The 25,402-nt window shown below is 39.9% G+C and overlaps 1 protein-coding gene and 1 long non-coding RNA gene across 3 annotated transcripts in view; one reads left to right on the top strand and one right to left on the bottom strand.

Moving 5' to 3' along the window:
* The window catches only part of TERF1 (telomeric repeat binding factor 1), a 33,127-nt gene extending 24,140 nt beyond the window's left edge, over nucleotides 1-8,987 (bottom strand). For both annotated transcript variants that reach the window (XM_032316272.1, XM_032316273.1), the window contains exons 1-2: nucleotides 8,640-8,987; nucleotides 2,565-2,660 (exon numbers count right to left, since the gene is read on the bottom strand). In XM_032316272.1, the coding sequence (XP_032172163.1) occupies nucleotides 2,565-2,660; nucleotides 8,640-8,946 (403 nt within the window). In that variant the 5' untranslated portion in view covers nucleotides 8,947-8,987. The remainder of the gene's footprint in view (nucleotides 1-2,564; nucleotides 2,661-8,639) is intronic.
* Nucleotides 8,988-12,109: 3,122 nt separating this feature from the next.
* Nucleotides 12,110-17,703, top strand: LOC116575129. The gene is made up of 3 exons (XR_004279621.1): nucleotides 12,110-12,269; nucleotides 12,377-12,499; nucleotides 16,887-17,703. It is a non-coding gene; the product is annotated as an uncharacterized LOC116575129 (long non-coding RNA).
* The last annotated feature ends 7,699 nt before the right edge of the window (nucleotides 17,704-25,402 follow it).

The raw sequence follows: 25,402 nt of genomic DNA, 5'->3' as shown, positions 1-25,402 counted from the left end.
TTCAAACAATTTCTTTAGAAGGATTTATAACATTACCAATCCTGTCTTATAAAGTAGAACCTGAGACTTCGGTCACTCAGCTAGCGAGTAGCAGAAAGCAGAAACCAGAACCTTTAAAAACCACTTACTCTATATCAGAAAAAAGGTATGTTTCAGGAATAACAAGATGCTTGGTAAGGTTAGACTATGTGCTGGAAAGTGTGAAATGGAAGGGCAGACTGCCTAATCCATCTTCATTTCACATTTGTTTTTCTTTTAAAAACTCATTTCAGTATTTATATTTCCTATTAAGTCTTTCTTGACTGACATTATCTAACCCATCTCATTAATCTGCTGCCTTCTTATAAATGTGAGATACAGAAAAAAATGTACCTATGTTAGATCTTAATTTCAAAAATTTTAGAGTAGCCTTTCACCTTCTAGCAGAATATAGGATATTACAGTAGGCCAACACTCTTGTTACAACTAGAAAAAAGTGGAGTAAGTTGCAAAGTCATATTGCTAAAAGACATGGGATAGTGATGGAAGCAAAGAGAACCAGATGAACTACATTTCCAGGAGTTAGTCAGTGATTTGCCGCTTTTCTTCCCTGGCCATATTTGCTTATAAGGATGAAGATTCAGTGTATTCCAGGCAGGGAGATTTCACTGGGTTAAGAAAATGAGGAAAAGCTTCTGGTGGTTTCCTTGGGGCTACTTCGGTGGACTGGAAACTAGAGGAACTGAAAACACATAGTTGGTTTTCCCCTCAAGACATCTGCTGAGTTCTGGGGTGCTGCAGAAAGCTGGAGTGGAAAGGAAGGGAAGTCTCCCAGAGTCGCACGTATCTTAAAAAATAAAGTTCCATGAGATGAGGGTGGCTGCCATAGACAAACATTTCACCTTCAAGACATTTACCATATTTTAAAGCTATCTGCAGCAGGAAACGAAAGCTAATATGGTAGCCACTGGCTGTATATAATTAATGAGCTGTCAAAATATAGCTAACTGCAAACTGAGATGCACTTTAAGTATCAAATATACCCCAGATTTCAAAGACTTACTGCAAAAAAAGGGGTAAAATATCCTATTAACATGTTTTATATGGATTACATGTTGATATATATTTTAGAAATATTGGGATAAGTAGGATACTGCTGAAATTAATTCCACCTATTTCTTTTCAATTACATATGTAGTTCACATTATTTTTCTATTAGGCAGTGCTGCTGTTGAGCAACCGCTTAAAAATAAGACAAAAGAGTTATGTATAGCTAAAAATCCAACATATAAATTAAAATTTTGTGGCTTCACTTGAGCTCATTATGGTGAAATACACTGACTCTTGATAAATGACGTGGGCCTATTCTAAGATATACTTAAAAGGGGGATCCTGGTGAATTTCAAGATTAGTGGGGTTACACATAAAATCTGCATTTCTTTTCAGAATGAAAAGACAGGTTGGGGGAAGGGTTGTCAGGGGAGAAAGTAAGAACTACTGAACAACTGCTAGTATGTGAAATGCAGCTGGGCACTTTAGAGTATATTGTCATATTTTAATTTACAAAAAACCGTTAACAACCATGCTAACTTACTGTCTACGTGATCAGAAATTCTCTGTGTCCACATCAAGATGGTTTTCTTTTTTAGTTTTAGGCCCAGACTACTTATAGATCTCCCCAACATTTACTCTGCTTCTAGTCCTGTTCACTTATGGTCATGGCACCAACTCTAGACCCAGCCTCACTCCCAGAGAGTATGCTATATGAGCCAGGGCTAGATAGTGAGGGCCATGAGAATGGTACAAGCACACTGGGATTTCATATAACACAACAGGACTGTAAGTAACTGGTTTCATTTTAAGTACCGCCTACCAACTGGCACTCTGGGAAAGCATTATGTAAATTATAAAAACCAACATAAATATGTAATTATTTGCATCAAGAGGTCCTTTAAATGACCATGTTGTAAATATCAGGCATTACTCAAAACTGAAGCAGTCTTACCCATTACAATCTAAAATAACCTGTAGAGATAAAGGAGAGAGCTATTATAGCTACAAATCATATTCGCCTATCTAAAGAAGTGCAGAAATCCAGTTCAAATAAGAGGTGTCAATTATCATAGTTGCTACGAAAAAAAGTGTGTATGATAGTAAGAGTCACCACAAACTTACCATACAGTCCAGTATGAGGTGAACTCTCCATAAAGTATAGCTTAGCAATAGCAGTGTCAGAAGCATCTGGAAATTCCAATACAAACACAAACTCCACAGCCCCTCCCATCCATCCTACCTCATTAGGAATTCATGGTGGAGAATTCTGATTTTTGTTTTTGTTTTTGTTTTGTTTTGTTTTTTTTAAACAATTTCTCTAATACTTCTGAAGCAAGCTAAGTTTGACAACCAGTGCTCTAAGAAGACTGTAACTATTATTTCTTTTAGTTGCTTTAGATATGCTTGTATAGATGAACATCCCAAACACACTGTGCAAACTCTCAAAAATAACAGATCTCATCTGTTCTCATTGTTTTACCTTTAGGCATAGATTAAAACATTTCCAAAATAAGATAAAAACACATACTTACCAAGGGCTTTTCCTGAGGCAATTCTTGTCAAAAACTGACATATGTATATCGTTCTCAACTGATAAGCTGTTAGACTGGACAGTCCATGAATAATAGCTGAAAAAGAAAAACATTAAAACATTTTTTTAAAAAACCCAAACTTGACCCAGCAGCGCCTCTGTGTGGTTGGCTGAGTAATAATAGGTTACACACAAAAACTATCACAAACTGGGAACTGTATACTTTTGTTTACAGGCAATTTTTTAAAAATGAGAAAAATAGCAATGAACACTTACAAAATAAAATAGATTTTCACATGCAGAATAATAAATATTTAATAGTACTTCCACAGGTAGCACTCTATACTAACAAAAAGGGACAATTAGATTCAAAACTATAAAATGTGTCAAATCATTAGCTGGAAGCTTATTTTATACCTTAAAACTCCTATTATAGGAAATACTTCATATTATTTCAGTCAAGGTTTCAGTTAAGTGAGTCTCTTAAGTTCACAAAGACTTTAAAAAAAAAAAAAAACATTTACTGGGGCAAGCTGGCCGAAGACAGGGATGGCCCGGTGGCGACAGGGTACTAGACCCTAGGCCCCGAAGTCTTTTCCAGGGGCTGTGCGGGTCGAAGAAGTGAGCTCACAGCCGAATCCAACAAACAGTGTGTTGGTCTTTCTTACCGTGGGGATGCTGCAATAAAGCCTCTGCCCCAATAGGCAACTCCAGCATTTGGCAACCCTGATGCGGAAGCTCCAGGAGGGCTACAGCGTAGCACCAGAGGGAGGCAGGAGGCCAGTGAAGATGGTCAAGCTGGTCCTGCAGTCCCGACAGGTGCGACACTGAGCCCCCCAGGCCTATGGGCCCGGAGATGCATGACCTCCCTCAGGGCAGCCACCTCTGGCGGTTGCTCTGCACTTTCACCTTAACACTCTACTATAATGCTCTGCTAAGCAGAGGCTCCTGGGCAAGCGGAGAGGCTGACAGTGAGCAGGTCAGACTTGCCATGCTGGCTGGTAGAAGAGTTTGTGGTGGCAGAATAAGATGCTCCATGTTCCAATTCCCAGGCTAAAACCACCTTGAGTGTGGTTCCTCAGGGCCAAAAAAAAAAATCATAACGCAGCTCATCTAAGAGGAATGTTTCAAAGATGCCGCTCAGCTCTAACACTTACTCTGGAAATTTGAAGGGGCTGTCATGGGTGTGCCTTGGTTTTTGCTTTGTCCACTGGTGACTGCTAGATAGAAAAGCTCTGGAAAATGGAAGCAAACTGAGTCCATACAGCTACCTTTTACCCTTTGATAGGGGTCTTAGGGGTTGTACCTCAGATAGAGACAGTACAAGAATGGACTTATGTCCCTCATTCTTGGGAACTTGTGGTCACCCCCTTCTCTGTCTCCAGTCTAGATCATCACCCAGCAAAATAAAGAGAATAGTTCCCTTCCCTATTGTAATTAGGTTTGAGACAGGTTTAAAACTTCCAGGATACAATCTCAGCAATTAAAAGTTTATTTTTCCTTCAAAACCTCTGTTTCTCCACAACCCTAACTCCAAAGAAATAAGATTGCAGATGTATAGAAACAAATTTATTAATATTAATCTCCCTGCGCCTGGGTGGCTCAGTGAGTTAAAGCCTCTGCTTTTGGCTCAGGTCATGATCCCCGGGGTCCCTCTGCATCCTGCTCTCTGCTCAGCAGGAGGCCTGCTTCTCTTCCTCTGTCTCTCTGCCTGCCTCTCTGCCTACCTGTGATCTCTGTCTGTCAAATAAATAAATAAAATCTTTAAAAAATATATTAATCTCCTAACTACTTGAATGCCCACCCAGATATTGTGTTAGGCAGTGAGTATCATGGTGCATAAACCATAATCCTGGGCCTCAATGAGTTTATTACTATGTAGAAATGAAAGACAAATGATTGAGTAATTAAAGTAAAAACATGGGGAAAACTGAAAAAGACAAGTACATATGCTGCGGGTGCAATATAACAAACCTAGTGTGTGTTTTAGTAGCTAGCTGGAGGGATAAGATAGGAAAGCTTCTCTGAGGAAATAATGTTTATAAAGTAAAACCTGAAGATGCCACTGTTATACTTCACTCAGGGCTTGGCTATTGTATATAAAGATTAAATCAGCTAGCAAAATCAAAAAGCAGTCCTGCAGTTACTAAGGAAGTAAGAGGCAAATATATTTATTTGTATTTATTTCAATTCTAAAATAGCATACTCTTGTGCTATCCTAGAGATTATCTGGACCAAATACAGCCACAATATAATTAAACAGGATTCAGAGAGAGCACAAAACTTATATAAAATTTAAACAATTCATTCAATATTTAGTAAACATCTACTGCTAGCCAATGTTAGGAACTGATAAGATAGCCCCTGCTCCTCAGGAAGGTTTTAGTTTGAGAAGACACAACCCCAAATTTATGCAAGTTATTAAAATTTTAATGTCACAAAGGTTAAAAGTATGGTACAAAAGCAAAACAAAAGAATATACTCTATTCTAGAGAAGAAAGACCTCTATCTTTACTTCTCTTCACTTCCTTTTAGTCCATTCTGCAAAAACTACAAATTATCTTACGCACCACTGCCCTTCTGTTCTTTGTACCTGTCAGACAATAAATAAAGCAAAAACAATGAAAACCTGGTTGAACCTTGCTATCTGCTTTTTCTGTTTGTAACCAAACACTGCTGACAGAAAGACACATAGGGAGATCTAGTGACTATATACAACAGCAACCAGATTTAAGCACTTCTAATACCAGGTACTAGTCTAAGCACTTTACACCAGTGGTTTTTAACTAGGTCTTTTTGACCCCTAGAGGAGTTCTGGCAGTGTCTGAGACAATTCTGATTATCATGAATGTAAGGGGGATGCTCCTAGCATCTAGTAGTTGAGGTTACGGAAATGCTAAACATCCTACTATGTACAGAAGCTCCACCTTCACCCCCCTCTACTCTCATACATACACAGAACAAAGGATTATGTGGTGCAACCTGTCAACAGTGCTGAGGCTGAGAAACCTTACTTTATACCGATCAACAGCTCTGTGAGGTAGATACTACTGTCACCATTCTAAAGATGAAGAAATTGAGGTACCGAAAGGTAAGTAACTTGATTCAGGTTTTACAACTAGAAAGTAGAAGAGTCGGGAATCAAATTCAGACAATTTATTCTGGAGCCCATGCTCTTACCCACTATCTTACACTGCTTCCCATGGAAAGAGACAGGTTAGGAATAACAGTCTGGGAAAGGTATTATCTGAATTAAGTGAGGTGTGAGAACAATTCTGAGTCAGAATGAAAGTGCTAAGAATTTTTGAGAAAGCATCAAGAGTTGTGTATTTTTATAACACTGAAAATTGTAATACATGAAATCCTATAAAAGATAAAAGGGAGTCCTTTTGGTCAAAAATGGAGACAGATAACACTATGTTCAAATTTATATGTCACTGATTAGCAGAACAACTTTGAAAATAGTTTACTTTCTCTGGGTTTCTGTGCCCTTAACTTCAAAATAATAGAGGTGGCCTAGATTATTCTTTGGGTCTTGTTCTAGAACCTCAAAAGGAGTCTATTTTTTAGAAAGGTTTTTAATTTACAATATTGTGAAGATTAAGTCCTATACTCCCTCCACCCAGTTTCCCGTTAGTAACATCTTATTATTAACTAGAGTCCATGCTTTATTCAGATTTTCTTAGTTTTTACTTCATGTCCTTCTTCTGCTGTAGATCCCACCCAGGACATTACATTCAGTTATCATGTCTCTTTAGGCATTGCTTGGCTATGAAAGTTTCTCAGACTCCTATGGTTTTGAGGACCGTGGCAGTTTTGAGGCATTTTGTATTGCAGTTTGATGTTTTCCTTACAATTTGAATGAGTGAAGGGGTTTTGGGAGAAAGATCAAAGAAGTTCTATCTTCAACACGTCAAATAAAGTGTACATACCACCAACTGGCACTGTTCCTGTTGACCTTCCTTGCTGCCTAGGGGTTAAGTAGTGTTTGTTAGGTTTCTCTACTGTGAAATTAACCTCCCTCCAATTCCATACTGTTGTCTTCAAAATAAAGTCCCTATGCACAGACCGCATTTAAGGAATGGGGTGTTATACTTTACTTTCTTGAGAACACAGTAGCTACTACATAAATTACCTGAATTCTTCTATATGAGATTTGTTTCTTTTCCCACTTATTTATTTTTCCCACCATTTATTTCCATCATTATGGGCTCATAGATAATTATTTGACCTTTGGGTTCGAATCCAAACTTTTCTTACTCGAGTTGCTTTGGCTATTGGCAGCTCTTGCAGTTGGTTCCTGTCCCTTTGTAATGTCACCGCTGTGGGGTTTTTTTGTTTGGATGATTTTTGCATTTCCTTATTTTCTGGTACAAGATGCTCCAGGTTCATCTTGCACACTTCCTGTCCCAGTCCCAGAATCAGGCCATTTCTCCAAAGAGCTCTGGTTGTCTTTCTTAAGGACTGATATTAGAAACCAAGACTTGAGTGATAGGTTGCTACTTAGGGTTACATTGCTTCTGTGCACTTTCACCTAACAGAACGAGGAAATACATGCATATATATTAACCTGTATCTAGAGATGTATAGAAATACCCATATATATATGGGTATTACATACACACTTCTGTATGTAATCACTGTTAAAAGAGAACCACTGGCCCAAACTGGGGCTTAACACCAAATCTAATTGCACTTTCAATGTCCCCCAGAAATACAGTCTTAATCTGTTGGGAAGGAATTTTGTGACTGGAACCAGAGTCTGCCAAATGGGTTGTCTTCAGCCCCAAAGGAAGATGAGGTAATCTGCATACGACCCCCTGCTCTTCCTCCTAAGGGAAAGTACCTAGCCTAAAACAATCCTTTTCTTTTGCTAATAACATTCTTGCCCCACCTTCCATCTATAAAAATCTTCCATTTTGTACAACACCAAGCTCTCTGCCTACTCGCAAGGTGGGATGTTGTCTGCCCAATTCATGAAATTGCTTATTAGCTCTGCAATTACATCTGCAAATTTACTTGGCTGAACTTTGTTTCTGAACACCATCTATACCTGTATTAAGGTATTAAGGTAATTAAGCCAAACCGGAAGTCATACTGACCTTTCCAACCCAAATTCATTGACAAGTAGGTAACTGTACCCTCTTCCCCAAAGTGGACCTTTTCAATAAATCACTGTAATACACTAATTTACGACTTAACTTTCTCATTCATGTTAACTAACCATGGGTTCAGGGTTACCCGACAGAGCTGGAGGAAGGGTTCTTGAACTGGAAGATAAGGCACAAGTGTGGAGCATTCCCTTGAACCTACCAATACTGGAGGCGGCTTAATTAGTCCAATTTATAAACTAAAATTACTTGCCTAAGCAATGGGATTACCATGAAGATGAAATGTGTCCATATAGTTTTACAAAATATTTAATTTTATATTAAATAGCAGAGCACCTTTCTGTTACCACTAAAAAAGCCAGGCTAGTCTTCTCTAGGAGTCTGTGTCTTTGTCGGTCCAAGGCTGTGTTGTCTAAGGAGCACATTTCACTGACAAGTTATTTTTTCCCTGCAGCCTATAATGTGCAAGCAGGCCAAATGGGATTGGAAAAGCTCACAAAATAACCCAAAACCCTGGTGCTGGGGTCACTTGGAGGCCATTGTGACCGCTTCATAAACGCCACCACAGGAACACCTGAGTCGAAAGAAACACCAAATACAAGCGCCAAATTAGAAAAAGAACTTGGGACACTGGGCAATTTTATGCATTTTCACTCACCGAATCTTCTATCAGTTCTACAAGCGGGGGGAGGAGGGTCTTATCCTTTTTACTGAAGAGAAAAAACAAGAATCTGAGAAGAACTGAGAAGCCGAAAACGGGCCAATGCGAGATTCGAACCGACGTTCTCCTCAGAGCCGCGGTCTCTCCGGCCGACCGCCGCAGCAGCCCCCGTCGCCACCGACCCGACTAGGTAGGTGTACGGCGCGGCAAACCAGGCCTCGACCGCCCGCCGCCGTTCCCGCCCCGCGGCGCATCGTCGCCCCGGCCCCAGCGCAGCCCCCCGCCGGACCTGCCCAGCACTCACCTTCGGCACTGTCGCGGGTCCGGCGGAAGTCCTCGGAGCGACCGTCGCGGAAGGCCCGGCAAAGAGAGAGGCAGAGGAAATCGAGCATCCAACCGGCAGCTATCGCCTCGGCCTCCGCCACCGGGCCAGAGGCCTCTTCTTCCCCAGGGGCCCCCACCTGCACTTGCCACTCGAGCAATTCCTGGCACTCAAATTGCTCCTGATCATCTCTCGGCGTTTCTGCCATCCCCTCTTCTGGGGGGTCTGCGTCTTCCCCATCCGCACAACCCCGCGGACTCGGCGCCTCTACGGTAGCACTTTCCGCCATGTTAAATCACTCGAACAGGTCCGCCCCTCCAGGCGCCGAGCGAGGATTGGCTGGTGCTGGAAGACCCTGGGCGTGCCCCCAAGGGTCGCGTCCGCCGGTGGGAAACCACCAATCACACTGCCAGGATGGGCGAGCGCTGCTTTTGATTGGCCGATGCCTGCTCCCGCCTCTGGATGTTGAATTCGTCGCGGCGCTGGGGCCGGGCTTTGCGGGTCAACTGGATTAGTACAGACAGAGCTACCGGGGAGATTAGGACGTGAGGAACCTGCTTTCTAGTCCTGATAAAATGCAGTATGGACGGGAACGGAAACGCGGTTAGTTAAAATAGAAAAGCATCTTACCGGCGGTGTGCTTCAAAAAGGCAGGTTATTAGAATTTGTCACCGTTATTTAAGGGTAACGCTTTATACGCTAGTATTCGCGTAAGACAGCATGCGATCCCCAATCAAAACCATCGCAGCGGACGTACCTCCATGCCTCTCCAACCTTAGCGCGCGTCACAGTCCGCTGGGGGGTTGTTGAAACATCATTGCTGGGCTCCACTCCCAGAGTTTCTGTTCTGTAGGTCTGGCTTGAGTTCCTTGAATTTGCAAGTCTAACAAGTTCCCAGATGATGCTAGAGCGGCTGCTTGTCTGGGGACCACATTTTGAGGATCACTACTCTAGAAAGAGTATATTACTATGGAAATGAATTTAATTAGGGTTTTAAGTAGATTATGGAGTTCAGCTTTTAAACAATAAGGGGATACTTATTTTTGGACTTTGAAACGTAAGAGCGTAGGAGGGAACAGCGGGCTCTGGTTATATTCTGTTTCTCTACGTGAGTGATAGTTACCTCTGAACATGATTTATGCACTTTTCAATATCCAATATTATTACAAAGTCTACTTTGAAAACACATCCAACATTATCAAGGCTTTATGTGTTTTAATTTTACACGTTTGTTATTGCTTTAAGGCCATAGTTTAAAATGTGGAGTCATTTAAATAAAGCACTATATTGTAGCCATTAAGAATGCCTAGTTTGTAATAACCTCTGCCAGTTATCCACTAGCTGGGTGACCTTGGACTAGTTGTATCTCAGTTTTCTCTTCTGTATGTTGGGCATTATAATAATAACCTCATCATAGATTTTTGGGGACGATTAAAAGACTTGACAAATGTAAAGGGTTTAAAAGGAAATCAGGTGCATAATAAGTGCTCAGTTAATATTAGCTGGACAAGCAGGACATTTGGACTATCTCGAAGAGAGTGTTAAGTTGGAAGGGACTGCACCTTAGGGCTCTAATGGTCCCATGGAAAGTAAGTCGCATTTGCAAACAATACAGGGGAATAGAGTCTAAGGAAATAAGGGTTAAGGCACATTATGAGCAAAGCAAACAAACTCCTGGTTTCCAAACTGAAACTTATTTTGTCATTCAGGGCTCTCACACAAAGGGTCTGCTTTTTCTTCCTTTCCTCCAAGCCTCCGCTTCTTCCCAGCCTGGAGTTAAAGGTTATTCTTAGGTATAACACCAGTTTATTCAAAACCATAAAGTAAACATATTTTCCTGTGGCATCATTTTACTGAAAGATTCAGGAAAGTGAAACTTTTTTTAATATTTAAAGCAATGGTATGTAATGAAATGAGGTGAATAATTTTTTTTTAAGATTTTTTTTTTAAGATTTTATTTATTTATTTGACAGACAGAGATCACAAGTAGGCAGAGAGGCAGGCAGAGAGAGAGGAGGAATCAGGCTCCCCACCAAGCAGAGAGCCCGATGTGGGGCTCGATCCCAGGACCCTGGGACCATGACCTGAGCCGAAGGCAGAGGCCTCATCCCACTGAGCCACCCAGGTGCCCCAGGTGAATAATTTCATTAAGATTTAATCATAATCATCAAACAAAATTTTAGTTTAGGGGCTACTTACAGCTACATATTGCACTCTCTGTCCTCTTCTCTTACTGGTATTTCACTGAAGAACATTTAAGGACTGGCCTAAAACTGTGGATCAAAAATTATTTTAAAATTTTATCCCACCAGAAAATCGGGCGCCTGGGTGTCTCAGTGGGTTAAAGCCTCTGCCTTCAGCTCAGGTCGTGATCCCGGAGTCCTGGGATCGAGCCCTGCCTGAGGCTCTCTGCTCAACTGGGAGTCTGCTCCCTACCCGCCCCCCCAACCTCCCTGCCTCTCTGCCTAGTTGTGATCTCTGTCTGCCAAATAAATAAATAAAATCTTAAAAAAAAAAAATTTATCCCACCAGAAAATCAATAATACAGAGTTTTATTGCGTGGGCCAGTAAAAGGGCCTGGATGAGGAGGTCTCATAAAAGAAAAAAGAATAATTTTTTAAACCTGCCCATCAACATGGATGCTAGATTTATTCTTCTGAAATAATAGTTGACTCTGCTATGATCAGAAAACTCAGCTGGATTAAGTGTAAAATTACAATAAAACTTGTAATATATAACATCCCAATAACACTTCAGCTGTATATATTTTAATTTAATGCTATGATAGATATATCAAACACATGACATTTCAGGAAATCTTATGTAATTAGTAAACATTCTGAGATGGGGGGAAATTTTTTTGATAGAAAAGTGTAGGGGCGCTTGGGTGGCTCAGTGGGTTAAGCCTCTGTCTTCGGCTCAGGTCATGATCTCAGGGTCCTGGGATCAAGCCCCGCATCAGGCTCTCTGCTCAGCAGGGAGCGTGCTTCCCCCTCTTTCTCTGCCTACTTGTGATCTCTCTTTCTGTCAAATAAATAAATAAAATCTTTGAAAAAAAAAAGAAAAAGAAAAGTTTATAAGGTATAATTTCCTTCATGACTGCTTTTCAGGAGCGAGATCCTAGTAGTTTGAGGTAAAGGGATGTGTGAGTCAAGAGAAAATCTTGAATGTGATTTTGAAGTCCTCCCTTGGGTAAAATTAGGAGATTATATTTCTTGCAAACTTGAATTTGTGGATTGAGATCCGTAACTGCTACACTTATTTTTTTAGTTAAAGCAGTTTTATGAGAGGAGAGATTTGAAGTGTTTTGGGATGTTCCTAAGAACACATCATGAACCAAAGACTGAAGTTTTGGGGATACAAATGTGACTTCATATGGCATGTGCTTTCTAACCATTCGAGCTTTTCCACAGTAACATATTGCCAGGTACTGATTTCTCACCACTAGAATCATTGGTGTAATGGCTGGCTGATCACCAGACAAAGCTATTGTGGAAAGATTCTTCTATGTGGAAAGATTCTGAATTGTGTGACTCACCCCATCCCTCAAATTCATCTATTGAAACCCTAATCCTCAATGTTACTATACTTGGATATTGGGCATATAAGGAGGTAAGTAAGGTTAAATAAGGTCATAATGGTGAATATCTGATCCTGTAGGATTAGCATCCTTGTAAGAAGAGACACCAGAGAGCTCTCTACCCTCTTTCTCTCTCCAGCCATGGGAAGATGCAGTGAGAAGGTACCCATCTACAAGCCAGGAAGAGAGTTCTCAGCAGGAACCAAATCAGCCGGTACCTTGACCTTGACTTGCCAGCCTCCAGAACTGTGAGAAAATAAATGTATGTTGTTTAAGCCACCCAGTCTGTGATATTTCATAGGGAGCCCAAGCTAACCAATATAGATTCCTATAAAGGCTACATGACATTCCCTGTATTGTTGCAATTCCCAAGAGTGTTTTTGCCTTGGACTGTTTTCTAAGGAACACTTTGAAACCTATAAATTTCTTAAATTATGTTTACCATGTTAAAAATGTGTCACTACTATAAGCTAATGATCTCATTATAAATAATATAAACTTTTATTTCTGTAGTTATAACTGTCTTTTGATTATCCAAATTACATACAGATTTTCCTTGATTTACAATGGGGTTCTGTCCCAATAAACCCATCCTAAGTTGAAAATAATGTTAAATCAAAAATGCATTTAATACATGTAACCTACTGAACATAGTAGCTTAGTCTGCTTTAAACGGGCTCAGAACACTTACATTAGTCCACAGTTAGGCCAGATCATCTAATACAAAGCCTATTTTATAATAAGGTGTTGAATATATCATGTAATTTATCAAAAACTATACTCACAGTAAAAAATAGAATGGCTGTATAGGTAAAGAATAGTTTTAAGTATATTGGTTGTCTACTCTTGTGATCGCATGGCTTACTGGGAACTTCAGCTTGCTGCTGCCTGGGGTCATGAGAGACTATCTTACCAAATACTGCTAGTGGGAAAAGATCAAAAGTCAAAGTATGGTTTCTACTGAATCACGCCATCATGCAGTTGAAAAATCATAAGTTGAACCATTGTCAATTGGGGATCATCTTGTGTACTTTTAGAACATCCTTTGTAAAAAATTACCTTTTGTGTGAAGTGTACTTGGCTGGAATGGTGCATGGTGAACATAAAGATGTTATCCCTCTCCTTCAAGAATCACAAACCAGGGGCACCTGGGTGGCTCAGTCATTAAGCATCTGCCTTCGGCTCAGGTCATGACCCCAGGGTCCTGGGATTGAGCTCCACCTAGGGCTCCCTGCCCCCCAGAAAGCCTTCTCCCTCTCCCACTTTCCCTGCTTGTGTTCCCTCTCTCACTGTGTCTCTATTAAATGAATAAATAAAATCTTTAAAAAAAATAAAAAATTAAATTAAAAAAGAATTATAGACCAGTTGGGACACACCCATGCCCACATACACACACCGTATGTAGACATCAGACTAATGAATGATGCCTGCAGTAACCCTAATAGGAGTTTGGTGGAGGGAAAGGATCTAAGCCAATGAGATTTTGGTAAGAAGGTTTAAGGAGATGTCCTTGTATCCTTGCAGGCAGAGAGGACAGAAGAGAGAGCTGGGTGCACACTGATGCCTTTTTTAAAAGTAAGCTTTATGGAGCCTAAGGCACTACTTTGGCTGTCCTCACAAACAGTTCTCAACTTCAATAATGTATCAGATTTTCTCAGTTGGCTGACGTAGACTTCAGAGTCACTAAATCAGAATTTCTAGGGACAAAGTTCGAGCATTTGTGTTTTTCAAAATTTCCCCAAAAGAGGATTGATAGCTACTGAACCACAGAAATAAAATGATAGTAGATAAATGCCAAATTGCCATGCTACTTTGAGGTAGTGGATACTAACAGGTAAACACACAGAGACACAACACTATAATAGGAGTAAAAAAGCACACTCTTATGAAGACTTCTTTCTTTTTCAGAATCAGTAAATTAATACCAAAGACTAAAGGAAGGTTTAGAACTAAAACGAAGCAGGTTTCAGGAAGGAACATATTATTTTAGACAACTCTAATTCTTTAGAACTTTAAAAATATTTAGAAGATCTTTGAAGCCCCTTGAGATATTTTAGGAGGTATTGCGTGCATTTCAGGATCCTTGTGGGATGTGGCTGACACAATACAAGCATCAGAGAGATGCTGGCTCGCCGTGCAAGGAAATGCAGCAGGTTGAATGCTGGAGTCAGGATTGACTTCCCATGATCATTGTATTTCACTGCTTTATTTTATTTATTTATTTATTTTTTAAGATTTTATGTATTTATTTGACAGAGATCACAAGTAGGCAGAGAGATAGGTAGAGATAGAGGAGGAAGCAGGGTCCCTGCTGAGCTGAGAGCCCGATGTGGGGCTCAATCCCAGGACCCTGAGATCATGACCTGAGCTGAAGGCAGAGGCCTTAACCCACTGAGCCACCCAGGCGCCCCTCACTGCTTTATTTTAAAAAAGAAAAACCTTCTGGTATATGCCTTTAACAAATCATTGAGCAGCTAATATTTTGAATAAAATGCATCTGCTAAAAGTGAAAGCAGTAACATTGTGTGGGAGCACAAGAATATGACTGCAAATAGCTGGAGGCCAGAGGAAGAATGCCGTTTCCATCTATTTGCTCTGGAAATAAACCAATTCTGGATAAAAGAACATATCCCGGTGATATGTTCTACCCCCAGATAGAAAAATAAAGGGAAAACTCTTGACCATAACACTAAGAAATAAATTCTATGGACAGCCTCTACTTATTAAAGCAGTGCATGAGCTGCATATGTAATTTTTAATTTTCTAGGAAACACTTTTTTTTTTTTAAGATTTTATTTATTTGACAGAGAGAGAAACTTTTAGAGAGGGAATACAAGCAGGGGGAGTGGAGGAGGGAGAAGGAGGCTTCCCGTTGAGCAGGGAGAGGGAAGCAGGGCTCCATCCCAGGACCCTGGGGTCATGAGCTAAGCTGAAGGCAGATTTTTAACAACTGAGCTACCCAGGTGCCCCTAGGAGCCACATTTTAAAAAAGTAAGGAAAAAGAGGTGAAATTCATTTTAATGTCATAGTTTATTTAATCCAATGTATCCAAAATATTGTTTTGATATATAATCCTTAAAATAAATTACTGGGATATTTTACATTTCCAAAATGTCTTCAAAATCCTGCATATATTTTACATTTATGCACAGATCAATTTGGAGTAGCCACATTTCAAGTTCCCAGATAGCCAGATATGGCTGGTGGCTGCCATATTGGATAGCACAGTACCATGCAGCTTGAATTTCAGGCTCTGAACTCAGAAAGATGTAGATTTGAATTTTTTCTCCATTTCTGTTTATCCTTGAGCAAACTGATTTACCCCCTTAAACACTTATTTTAAAATTAGTTGGGATTGTGGTGGTAGTTACGTGATTGTATAAAAACCCATAAAGTTGTATACCTAAAATGGTTGGATTTTACTGCTTGTAAGTTACTCCCAATAAACTCAATTAAACACACACACCACACACACACAATTTGGGAAATCCTGGTTTTAAAAAAAGTGTCAGTTTTTCCTTTCCATGGACTTCTCAGAGCCACATATTTACCCATACACTAATGTGGATTATGAACTTTTTAAAAAGACTTTATTTATTTATTTGACTGAGAGAGACACAGCAAGAGAAGGAGTACAAGCAGGGGGAGTGGGAGAGGGAGAAGCAGGCTCCCCGCACAGCAGGGAGCCTGATGTAGGACTCAATCCCAGGACCCTGGGATCATGACCTGAGCCACCCAGGTGCCCCCTTATTAGCTAATTAATTGGGATCCCAAACACAGGCTTCATCCTTAATTCCTTTCCTTACCTCACACAACACGTCTAGTCCTTCAATAGCTTTGGTTGGCTCTACTTTGAGAATAGATTCCAGAATCTAGTTACTAACCATCATCTTCATCTCCACCCTCACTCAGCCACGGATCTTCATCTGGTTTGGACCCCACAAGTCTCCCATGGATCTCTTTGCTTTACCATGGTCTTTTTTTTTTTTTTTTTTCCCACCTGCTCAAAACCTATAATGATTTGTGATCACTCTTAGAATAAAATCCAGACTCCTTAGTAAGCCTAAATGCATGACATAAACTTATTTCTATTTATGGTTCTAACAATAGCTGTTAGAAACCCTGCCATTTCTCGCTCTGCTATAGCCATTCTAACCTTCTTGCTACTTCTTAAATAAACCACATTCACTCTTGTCTCAGAGCCTTTGCACATGCTGTTCCCTCTGACTTGATTGTTTCTCTCAAATAATTGCTTGGATCTCTTGCAACCCATTGCATTCAATGCTACCTTCTTCGGAGAGGCTTTTTTTTTTTTAAGTTTTCTTTAAATTCTAGTTAGTTAACATACAGTATAATATTACTTTCAGGTGTACAATTTAGTCATTCAGCACTTCCATACAACACCTGGTCCTCATTACAATAAGTGCACTCCTTCATCCCTATCCTCTATTTAACCAACCCCCCTACTTCTGCCCCCCCCAGGTAAACCATCTGTTCTCTGTAGTTAAGAGTCTGTTTCTTGGTTTGCCTCTTGCTCTCTTTTCTCCCCTCTGTGATCATTTTGTTTCTTAAATTGTACATGTGAGTGAGATCATATGGTATTTGTCTTTCTCTGACTGACTTATTGCGCTTTGTGTAATACCCTCTAGCTCCATCCACACCATACGCAAGAAATAAACTCAAAATGGATGAAAGATCTAAATGTGAGACATGAAACCATTGAAGTCCTGGAGGAGAACACAAGCAGTCACGTCTTTGACATTCGGCCGTTGCCACTTCTTACTAAATATTTCTCCTGAGGCAAGAGAAACAAAAGCAAAATTAAACTGTTGGGACTTCAGAGACGCTTTCTTGGATCACTCTGTCTAAATACCACTCATCTGCAGTACTCTGTGCAGCATGTATCACCAACTGATCATACTCACAGTTTAGCTTTTCCTTTAATTGTCAGTTTCTTTCATTAAAATGTATGATTTTCGAGGGCAGGTGTTTTGTCTTGTCCACTGCTGTATTCCCAATGCTTAGAAAAATGCCTGCACATGGTAGGTGTTCAATTAATATTCATTGAATGAATGGATTCATTCAATACAGTTTTCTTAGACATGACTAAAAGATAATTTATACTCAAAAGAAAGGAAAACATTCTTACCAATGAAATTCTTTTCAGAATTTGAAAACTTCAGCTAATAAGGACTAAGGGGTATGCTAAGATTTGTTGCATCCATTCACCAAAAAAACCAGAGCCTTCTGTTTCTGTCTTTACCCCCTTTAACTTTAGGAGGTCAGACCAAGTTCCATCAGCTAGATACTACTGACGATGATGATGATAATGATTGTATCAACCACATCTAACATTTAGTGCATGTTTCATGGGCACCAGGAATTTTCCTAGGTGCATTTTTAATGTATCATCTAATTTAATCTTCACATCAAGGTTTTTTTTTTTTAAGATTTTATTTATTTATTTGACAGACAGAGATCACAAGTAGGCAGAGAGGCAGGCAGAAAGAGGAGGAAGCAGGCTCCTGCCAAGCAAAGAGCCCGATGTGGGGCTCGATCCCAGGACCTGGGGACCATGACCTGAGCTGAAGGCAGAGGCTTTAACCCACTGAGCCACCCAAGCACCCTTCACATCAAGTTTATTAGGTAGATGCATTATAATCCTACAGCTTTATAAAGGATGGATCTGCAACACGGAGGAGTGCTAAATCATCCATGACCAGTAAGTGAGTTAGCTAGTTAGTAAGATAGAGACCCAGGACCTTGAAACCAGGTGGTCTAACTATGCTATTCCTGCTTTTCACTGGAAGTCTGCCCTGGGGGAGCAGACACCAACCAGTTGGTTTTCCTTGTTGCCCTACTTTGCCTAGAGGTCTACTTCCCCTTTCTCTCTGCTAAAGAATTAAAACCAAAAGCTCTCATGCACATTTGCTTCTGCCAGTAAGTGCCTACCACTTCTCCATCCACCTATTTAATGACTTATGATGTCACAACACATTAAATTATTCTTCCTCACAACAAGATCATTTCAAATGGAAAAGGATAATATTTGCCTTATTTAAAAGAATGGATCTGGAGAAATTATTATATTTGACTTATCTCAGGTCACAGTTGCCGGAGTCAAGAACAAACCTTAGTTTTTCTCGTGCCAGGGGACCAAGAGGTTTTGCATGGAGGAGGATGCTCAATTTCTGGTTGGTGAAATTTCAGAATAGAGAGAAGAGAGCCACTGTCAGCACCGTTTGGGGCCTGGCGGGGAGTCTCAGAAAGCCACAAGGAGGGGAAACAGGTAGAATTCAAGAGCATCCACGTTGGCTCTACATATGAGCATGTTCAGAGCAGGGAGTCAGAGGGGGTTGGCCTCCTGGGCGGGCTGGCCGCTCAGCAGCGTGACCTACTTGTTACCTACAAACTAGGTAACCTCTTTTCACTTCGGTTTCCTTCTTTGTAAAGTGGAGGTCATTGTAGACGTTATCTTAAAGATTTGCTTGTGTGTATTAAATTACTAAACCAAAAAAACCCTTAAAATGCTGTCTGGCATATTGTAAATGCTCTTAATACTAGCTCATACTGATTTTCTCCTTTGTCCTGATTCTCAAACATTTCTGTACAGAATCCCTTTGGAAACTATCAGAAGTACCTCTATTATGAAGAATCATGTTTTCCTTATCAGTGTAAGTCTCAGTGTTTTGTTTTGTTTTCCCCTGAGTGAGGAGGGGACAGGATCACAATAACAGGACAATTCAATGAGCAGAAAAGTGTACACTTCAGAACAGTGTATCTGTTGTGCGTGTGTTGTGTGTTGTGGGTGTGTGTAATCCTATTTGTATAAAAATTTAAAACTTGGCCCACATCACTCTATATTAAATATGAATACATTACATTCATGTGAAGGGGAAGTAGGAAAAAATTCATGAGAAAGATGAAGGCCACGTAGGGCCCTCTTTCGAGGGGAGGAAGGAACTATTTTCTAGAAAGGGAATGTAAGAGACCTCACACAGAATTATTTTACTAAAAGAAGATCTGCGTTAAATATGGAAAAATGTAAACATTTCATAAAAGTGGGTGGCATGTATATATTTATTAATTATTCTCTATACAATATAAGTTTGAAATACTTCTCAGAATCTTTTTTAAAATAAAAATAATCAGAGTACAGTTGGGCCTTAACAATTCTTAATAGCAGACTTAACCAGCATTACCTTTCCAGATTAACCAATTCCTTGACTGAACTGACTAGTTTGGCTGCTTACTTTGTCAGCCCTGATGATCTATTTCTTCTTCCCAGTAGAGGTCACTATGGAATGAAATATTTGGTTACACAATAGAATACATAGTATATTGCTCCCTCGTGCAAAAATTTTACATCTTAAAAAACAACAAAAATGCTGTGAAATTCTTTCTTACTAGTTTACTTGTAAGTCCAACAATCAAAAGAGTAAAATGTGAGGTAGGCTGCGGGCCAGAGATCAGCGAAGCTGGTTTGAAGACTTCTGCACAAATACAAGTAATATACATCAGTATGGCCTTACGCTTCCTCTTTTGGCAACGAACATCTGGAAAAGCTGTGCCCTTACCCTATGCATGGGAGGTGACTATTCTTGCCTAGAAATACTGTAATTCTCTCTTCTCACTGGAAGGATAGTTTGAATACAGAATGCACACTTGGAAATTGCTGGAAGATAGTTGCTCCATTGTCTTTTAGCATCCAGGAATACCCTAGAGAGATCTCTTGCAGTTTAAGTTTTTAATCTTTGTCTGGAAACTAACTTTTTTCCTGTTTGGAAGCTTTTATACAGTTTCTTCTTTATTTATAGTCATCTGCAATTTCATGATACTCTTCTTTGGTGTAGTTTTGTCTTTATTGTGCTAGACCCTTCATGATTAGTTTGAATTGAAGTCACGTACTATTTTGTATGTGTGATAAACTATCTTCTATAGTTGATAAACTTGAAATGATTAATTACAATGTATATTTTTAGACATTTAAAACATAGTACATAGAGGTTTCCAGAAAAATTTCTTACAAATCACTTTTTGTAAGTTTAATGTTTCTACCATTGAGTGATTAACTGAGGATTGTTTTGTCCTAATTGAGAATTATCTTTCCATTTCCTGTAATTTTTGTTTTAAATTTCTGTTTTCTTCTAGTTTTTCATCTTTGTTTGTAACTGTCAATTAACTATGTAACATGTTAAAATGCCAAGTACATTGCCGCCAAGAAATAATAAACGTGAAATTTCAGAATGAGAAACCAAATCACCATAGGTATTCATTTTTAGAGGAAATAGTTTGAACCTGTTCTAATTTCCTTGCCATTTTAAGGCAGTAGAAGGGTCTAGAAAATAGAAAGGGGGATTCATGAAAAGTTTTTGTGCAGAGTTGTCATCATATTTTGAGACTGCCCCCCTTCCCTGCGAAAGGTGTGAGAGTAGTTCCTATGTCCTTTCATATAAAGCCTAATGAAGCTTCCACGGAGAGCTGGTGAAGTTTCTCACACAGGGATCTTCATTTGCGGCCCTGCAGTTGCGGGCATAGTGGACTGAGATCTATTCCCAAAGAAAACAGAGTTGACAGGAAGAGCCACCTCTTGCTTTGCTGGGCGTGCCAAAGAATACTGCTCCTTGGGGAGTTTGTTAGTGCAAGGGTGGTCTGAGTGTTTCTCCTGGGCCAGCAGTGGGCAGCTCCCAGCAGAGTCCGTGTGGGTGGTCTTCCTCCCACACCCTCAGCTGACTTGAATAGTAAAGGCACTTGAGCAGCAAGAAGCGGAAGGTGAATGCCTACAAGACAAAGCAATGCTAATGATCCATCTTTCATAGAGATAATCCTGCAATTTATCTAAGGAAGAAGGAAGTACTGCATCTATCCCAAGCCACTAACCACCTTGAGTCAGCGTGAAACTACAGGTTTCCCTGTAGGGCATGGTCCGCAACAAGACTGCCTTTACGCTGCCTGTACTTTGGAGGTCCCCAGGTCATCGGCACTTCTGACCAACTTGCTATAAATTTGGGGGTTTCCACTATCTCCTCAATTATTTGCTCTAATGCTCACAGAACTCAGCAAAGTGCTGTACTTATGATTATGGTTTTATTATAAAGGATATAGTTAGGGCAAAGGAAACAATGCAGAGCTTCCATACCCTCTCCTTGAGCCAGGGTCTGTCACTCTTGCACATCGATATATACACCAAGCAGGAAACTTCGCTGAGTCTCTCTGTCCGGAGTTTCTACGGGGGGGTCTTACTGCATACGTATGATTGATTAAGTCATTGGCCATGTGATTGAACTTATTCTCCAGCCTGCTTTCCCTTCCCAAAGGTCTGGCCGCCCAAAAAGTCCCAACCCTCTAATCTCTTGGTTGGTCTCTCTGGTAACCAGCCCACAACAAGATTAAAGGCATTGTAAACGTAAAAAGCTATTAAGGGCTTACTAATAGTCACCTCATTATCATAACAAAGATCCTTATCTTTCAGAAAATCCTAAACGGGATTTTAGAAGTTCTGGGCCAGGAATTTGGGACAAAGACAAAATAAATTATTATGCAGTAAAAGGCTCTTGGTTGGAAACTAAGAACCCATGAAAACACCAGGAGACTTGAGGGTCATATTGAAATTTCTGCCTGACCCAGAATGTGAAAAACCAGCTAATGATGGGAAAAGTTCAAGTAAGACCTTTCCTACTTCTCTTCTCTCCAAGGTGCCATCTCTAGAGGGATAAGACTTAAGGGAACAGAGAAACAGACGCCAGCTAAGTTCCAATCCCCATTCCACACCAGGCTTCCCCCTGAACCAAACTCAACCTATAGGAAGAGAGAAGATTTGACATTAAATCACATTCAGAGCTTCGATTAGCCTTCCGAACTGAACATTCTAATTCCTGTATTTGGCCTGTGTTTGCGCATTACAGCAACCATAGGACCTAAGAGTGAAGAATAGAAAAATCAGGGATTTGGCAATGATTTTCATCAAGGATTGGGGTGAAATTATCCATGCTAAGTGAAAGATTCAAAATAATGCTTTTCTATTTAAATGAAATAATTTTTGTGATTCAAGTAATCCTCTTCTCTCTCTCTTTTTTTTTAAGATTTTTATTTATTTATTTGAGAGAGAGAGAGAGAAAGCATGAGGGGGGGAGGGTCAGAGGGAGAAGCACACTCCCCACCAAGCAGGGAACCCCATGTGGGCCTCGATCCCAGGACTCTAGCATCATGACCTGAGCCGAAGGCAGTTGCTTAACCAACTGAGGCACCCAGGTGCCCTCAAATAATCATCTTCTAATTTACCTGTTTGGAAAACTTAGGTGGTTACACATTTTGTTTTTAAAAATTTAGCAGGAAGAGCTGTAGTCCTACTTTTGTAGTTATTCTCATTCTGAAAGAAGTTCATAAAAATTTGTCTCACATTGGTCAAAAACACTGAGTTCAGGGCCAGTCAAAATGAATAGTCTGTTGCTTAATAGCTGTATTATGTTTACAATGCCTTTAATCTTATATGAAATTTAAACAATATCGGTGCTGCCTTTTATTTTGTGAAATATCAAATGACGTTTACATTAACCCAATTTATTATTGTTATCGGACTCTTTTTTATTTTAAAGATTTATATATTTTGAAGAGAGAGAGAGTGAGTGGGAGGGGTAGATGGAGAGGGGGAGAGAGAATCTCAGACAGACTCGGTGCTGAGCGTGGAGCCCAATGCAGGGCTCAATCTCACAACCATGGGATCAGGACCTAAGTCAAAACCAAGAGTCCGACACATAACCAACTGTGCCACCCAGGTGCCCCTTATTGTGACTGGACTCATGACAAAATATTACCCAAGGAAAACCCTCTTGCTGGGAAGAAAACTTAGATGTATCTCTAAAGAACAACGCAACTTGTTTTTCAAGATAAAAAATAATGGGAACAACTATTTATTTCTCATTGCTACGTTGCAGACACTGTGCTAAATGCTTTACAAGAGCATCATGCTAATCCTCACACAATCCCTGTCATGTTATCCACACATTCTAAATGTGGAAAATGGAAGGTTACAAAGCTAAATGACCTGGCTGAAGCCATGTGTTTCATAAGTGATAGAGCTAGGCTTAGCGTCCATGTGCAGGGACATCAAATCCTTACTCTCTTCACTCTTAAAACGACTCCTTGGAATGTACGAATACACCAATAAAATGTTCTCCTGAAAAGACTAAATCTTCAGCCTTTAACGTCTTCATTAAGCGATGCTCTCAGGAAGGAGGCAATCGTGCTAGGTACTACATCAGTGCTACTTAACTTAGAATGTGGTTTGCAGCTCGTGCCAGCCTGTGCCCTGGCCCACAAAGCACAAAGCTAAAATTAAGTCTTTAGAAACTTCCATTGCAATTAAATATTACTGTGATATCCAAGTGCGCAATCAATGGACTTGTCTTATTGAACAAAGTGAAGAAACCTCGGAGGATTATGGGGATGGTACACAACAATATTCAGAGAGACAACTCTAATGAGGCAATGGATTATGTTTATAAAATGTCCTATATAATCAGGAGCCAGTTGCCTGTCTTGGTTGATCTGGGGTTAGTGGGTGGAGATAAGTGAGGACATTTGACTGGATCAGGAAGTGTGAGGAAAGAGGAAAAGGCAGCTCTTTTCAGGCAGAGACTGGTGTCTTAAATTAGAATCAGATACTCCATGATAAATTTTACATAGAAAATTGGAATCATTTAAACTCTTGGTTGTATTAATTTTGTTTCCAGAGAGGGTTATCTATTAATCTGTCGGTCAATTGATCTATATCCCTCTGTCATCTACCTCCCTGTCATCCATCCATCCATCCATCCATCCATCCATCCATCCTTTTACCCATCCAGTCTCATTCCACAAACACTTATAGCAAAAATAAGGCATGCTTTTATAAGAATGAGGTAAAGAAAAGATGGTGTTCTTTACCTTGATATGATGCTAAAATATTAACCATGTGAAACTCTATTAATGAAAAATGTAATAACCTCAGAAGATACATAACATTTAAAACATAGTACTCAAAGGGTGAGGATGTTGACTAGAAAGATCCTGATAAGTTCTAAGATACTAACTAATGTTAAAAATATTCCAGTTGCCTTCATTATTTTATTTAGCATTTCAATGGCCTGGCAAAAATTTCTTGTTATAAGTTTTGTTGTGTTGTAATATAGAAATTTCTGAGTAGAAATAAAAGCCATTATTTAAATTTCTTTTACTAATTTGCCCCAGGGCAAATTTCTCCTAAAAACCTTTTCCTATAAAGCATTATAGCTATGTAATATATACATATATTGATTCTTTAAAAGTAATATTCTTACCCTGTCAAATGCATTGAAAGCTTACATTTATTTCAGAAATGTTATGAAAGGATCAATAATTATGTTCTTTTATATTCTTGCTATAAAATCTTGGAATTCTAATTTATGTTTACCGGGATATTTTTACTGGCATAAGAACTGTGGAAATTCTTCATGTCAGATTTACTGGTAACTTTGTAGGTGGCCACAATGCACTGCCACTAAGGGAAGGGCCTCCTGGAAGGGCCTGTTGTCACCCAAAGATCCTCCACTCGGCTCCATAGACCAAGTAATGAGGCATTTGAGAATAAACTAACTACAGAAGTGTTTTATCAAGCCCATAATACTACTTATAAAGGTGCTAATCTCTGCATCTCATGATATTGGATACATGGATGATGGGTTAATTGAAGGCTGCCTAGATAGATACGGTGACAATTCTCTGTTGCTGTGTAGAAAGCCGTCTCCAAACTTAGTGAATTAAAAAATAAGTCATCTGTTTGTCTCGTGAATCTTCAACTTAAACAGGGCTCAGAGGGATGGCTTGTCTCTGCCCAGCACAGCATCAGCTGGGGTGGTTTGAAGCTAGAGGATCTGAATTCAAGGTGGCACGCTCACATGACTATCTGAGTTTGTTCTGGTTGTTGGCTGAGACTTCAGCAAGGACTAAGAGCCAGCTCTGATTCTTCCCTATGTGGGTTCCTTTTTGTGGCCTGGGCTTTTCATTGCATGGTGGCTGGATTCCAAAGGAGAGCAATCTCCCACAGAGAGAGTGCTAGGCAATAGTTGTATGGCTGTTCATGACCTAGCCTGAGAGTTATAAAGCATGACTTCCACCACACTCGATTACAGAGTTGCTCATTCTCCAC

The sequence above is a fragment of the Mustela erminea genome, chromosome 16, assembly GCF_009829155.1.
Source record: "Mustela erminea isolate mMusErm1 chromosome 16, mMusErm1.Pri, whole genome shotgun sequence".
Classification (NCBI taxonomy): Eukaryota; Metazoa; Chordata; class Mammalia; order Carnivora; family Mustelidae; genus Mustela; species Mustela erminea.
Note: the sequence above shows the minus strand (reverse complement) of the source record. Positions and strands in the feature narration are given on the sequence as shown.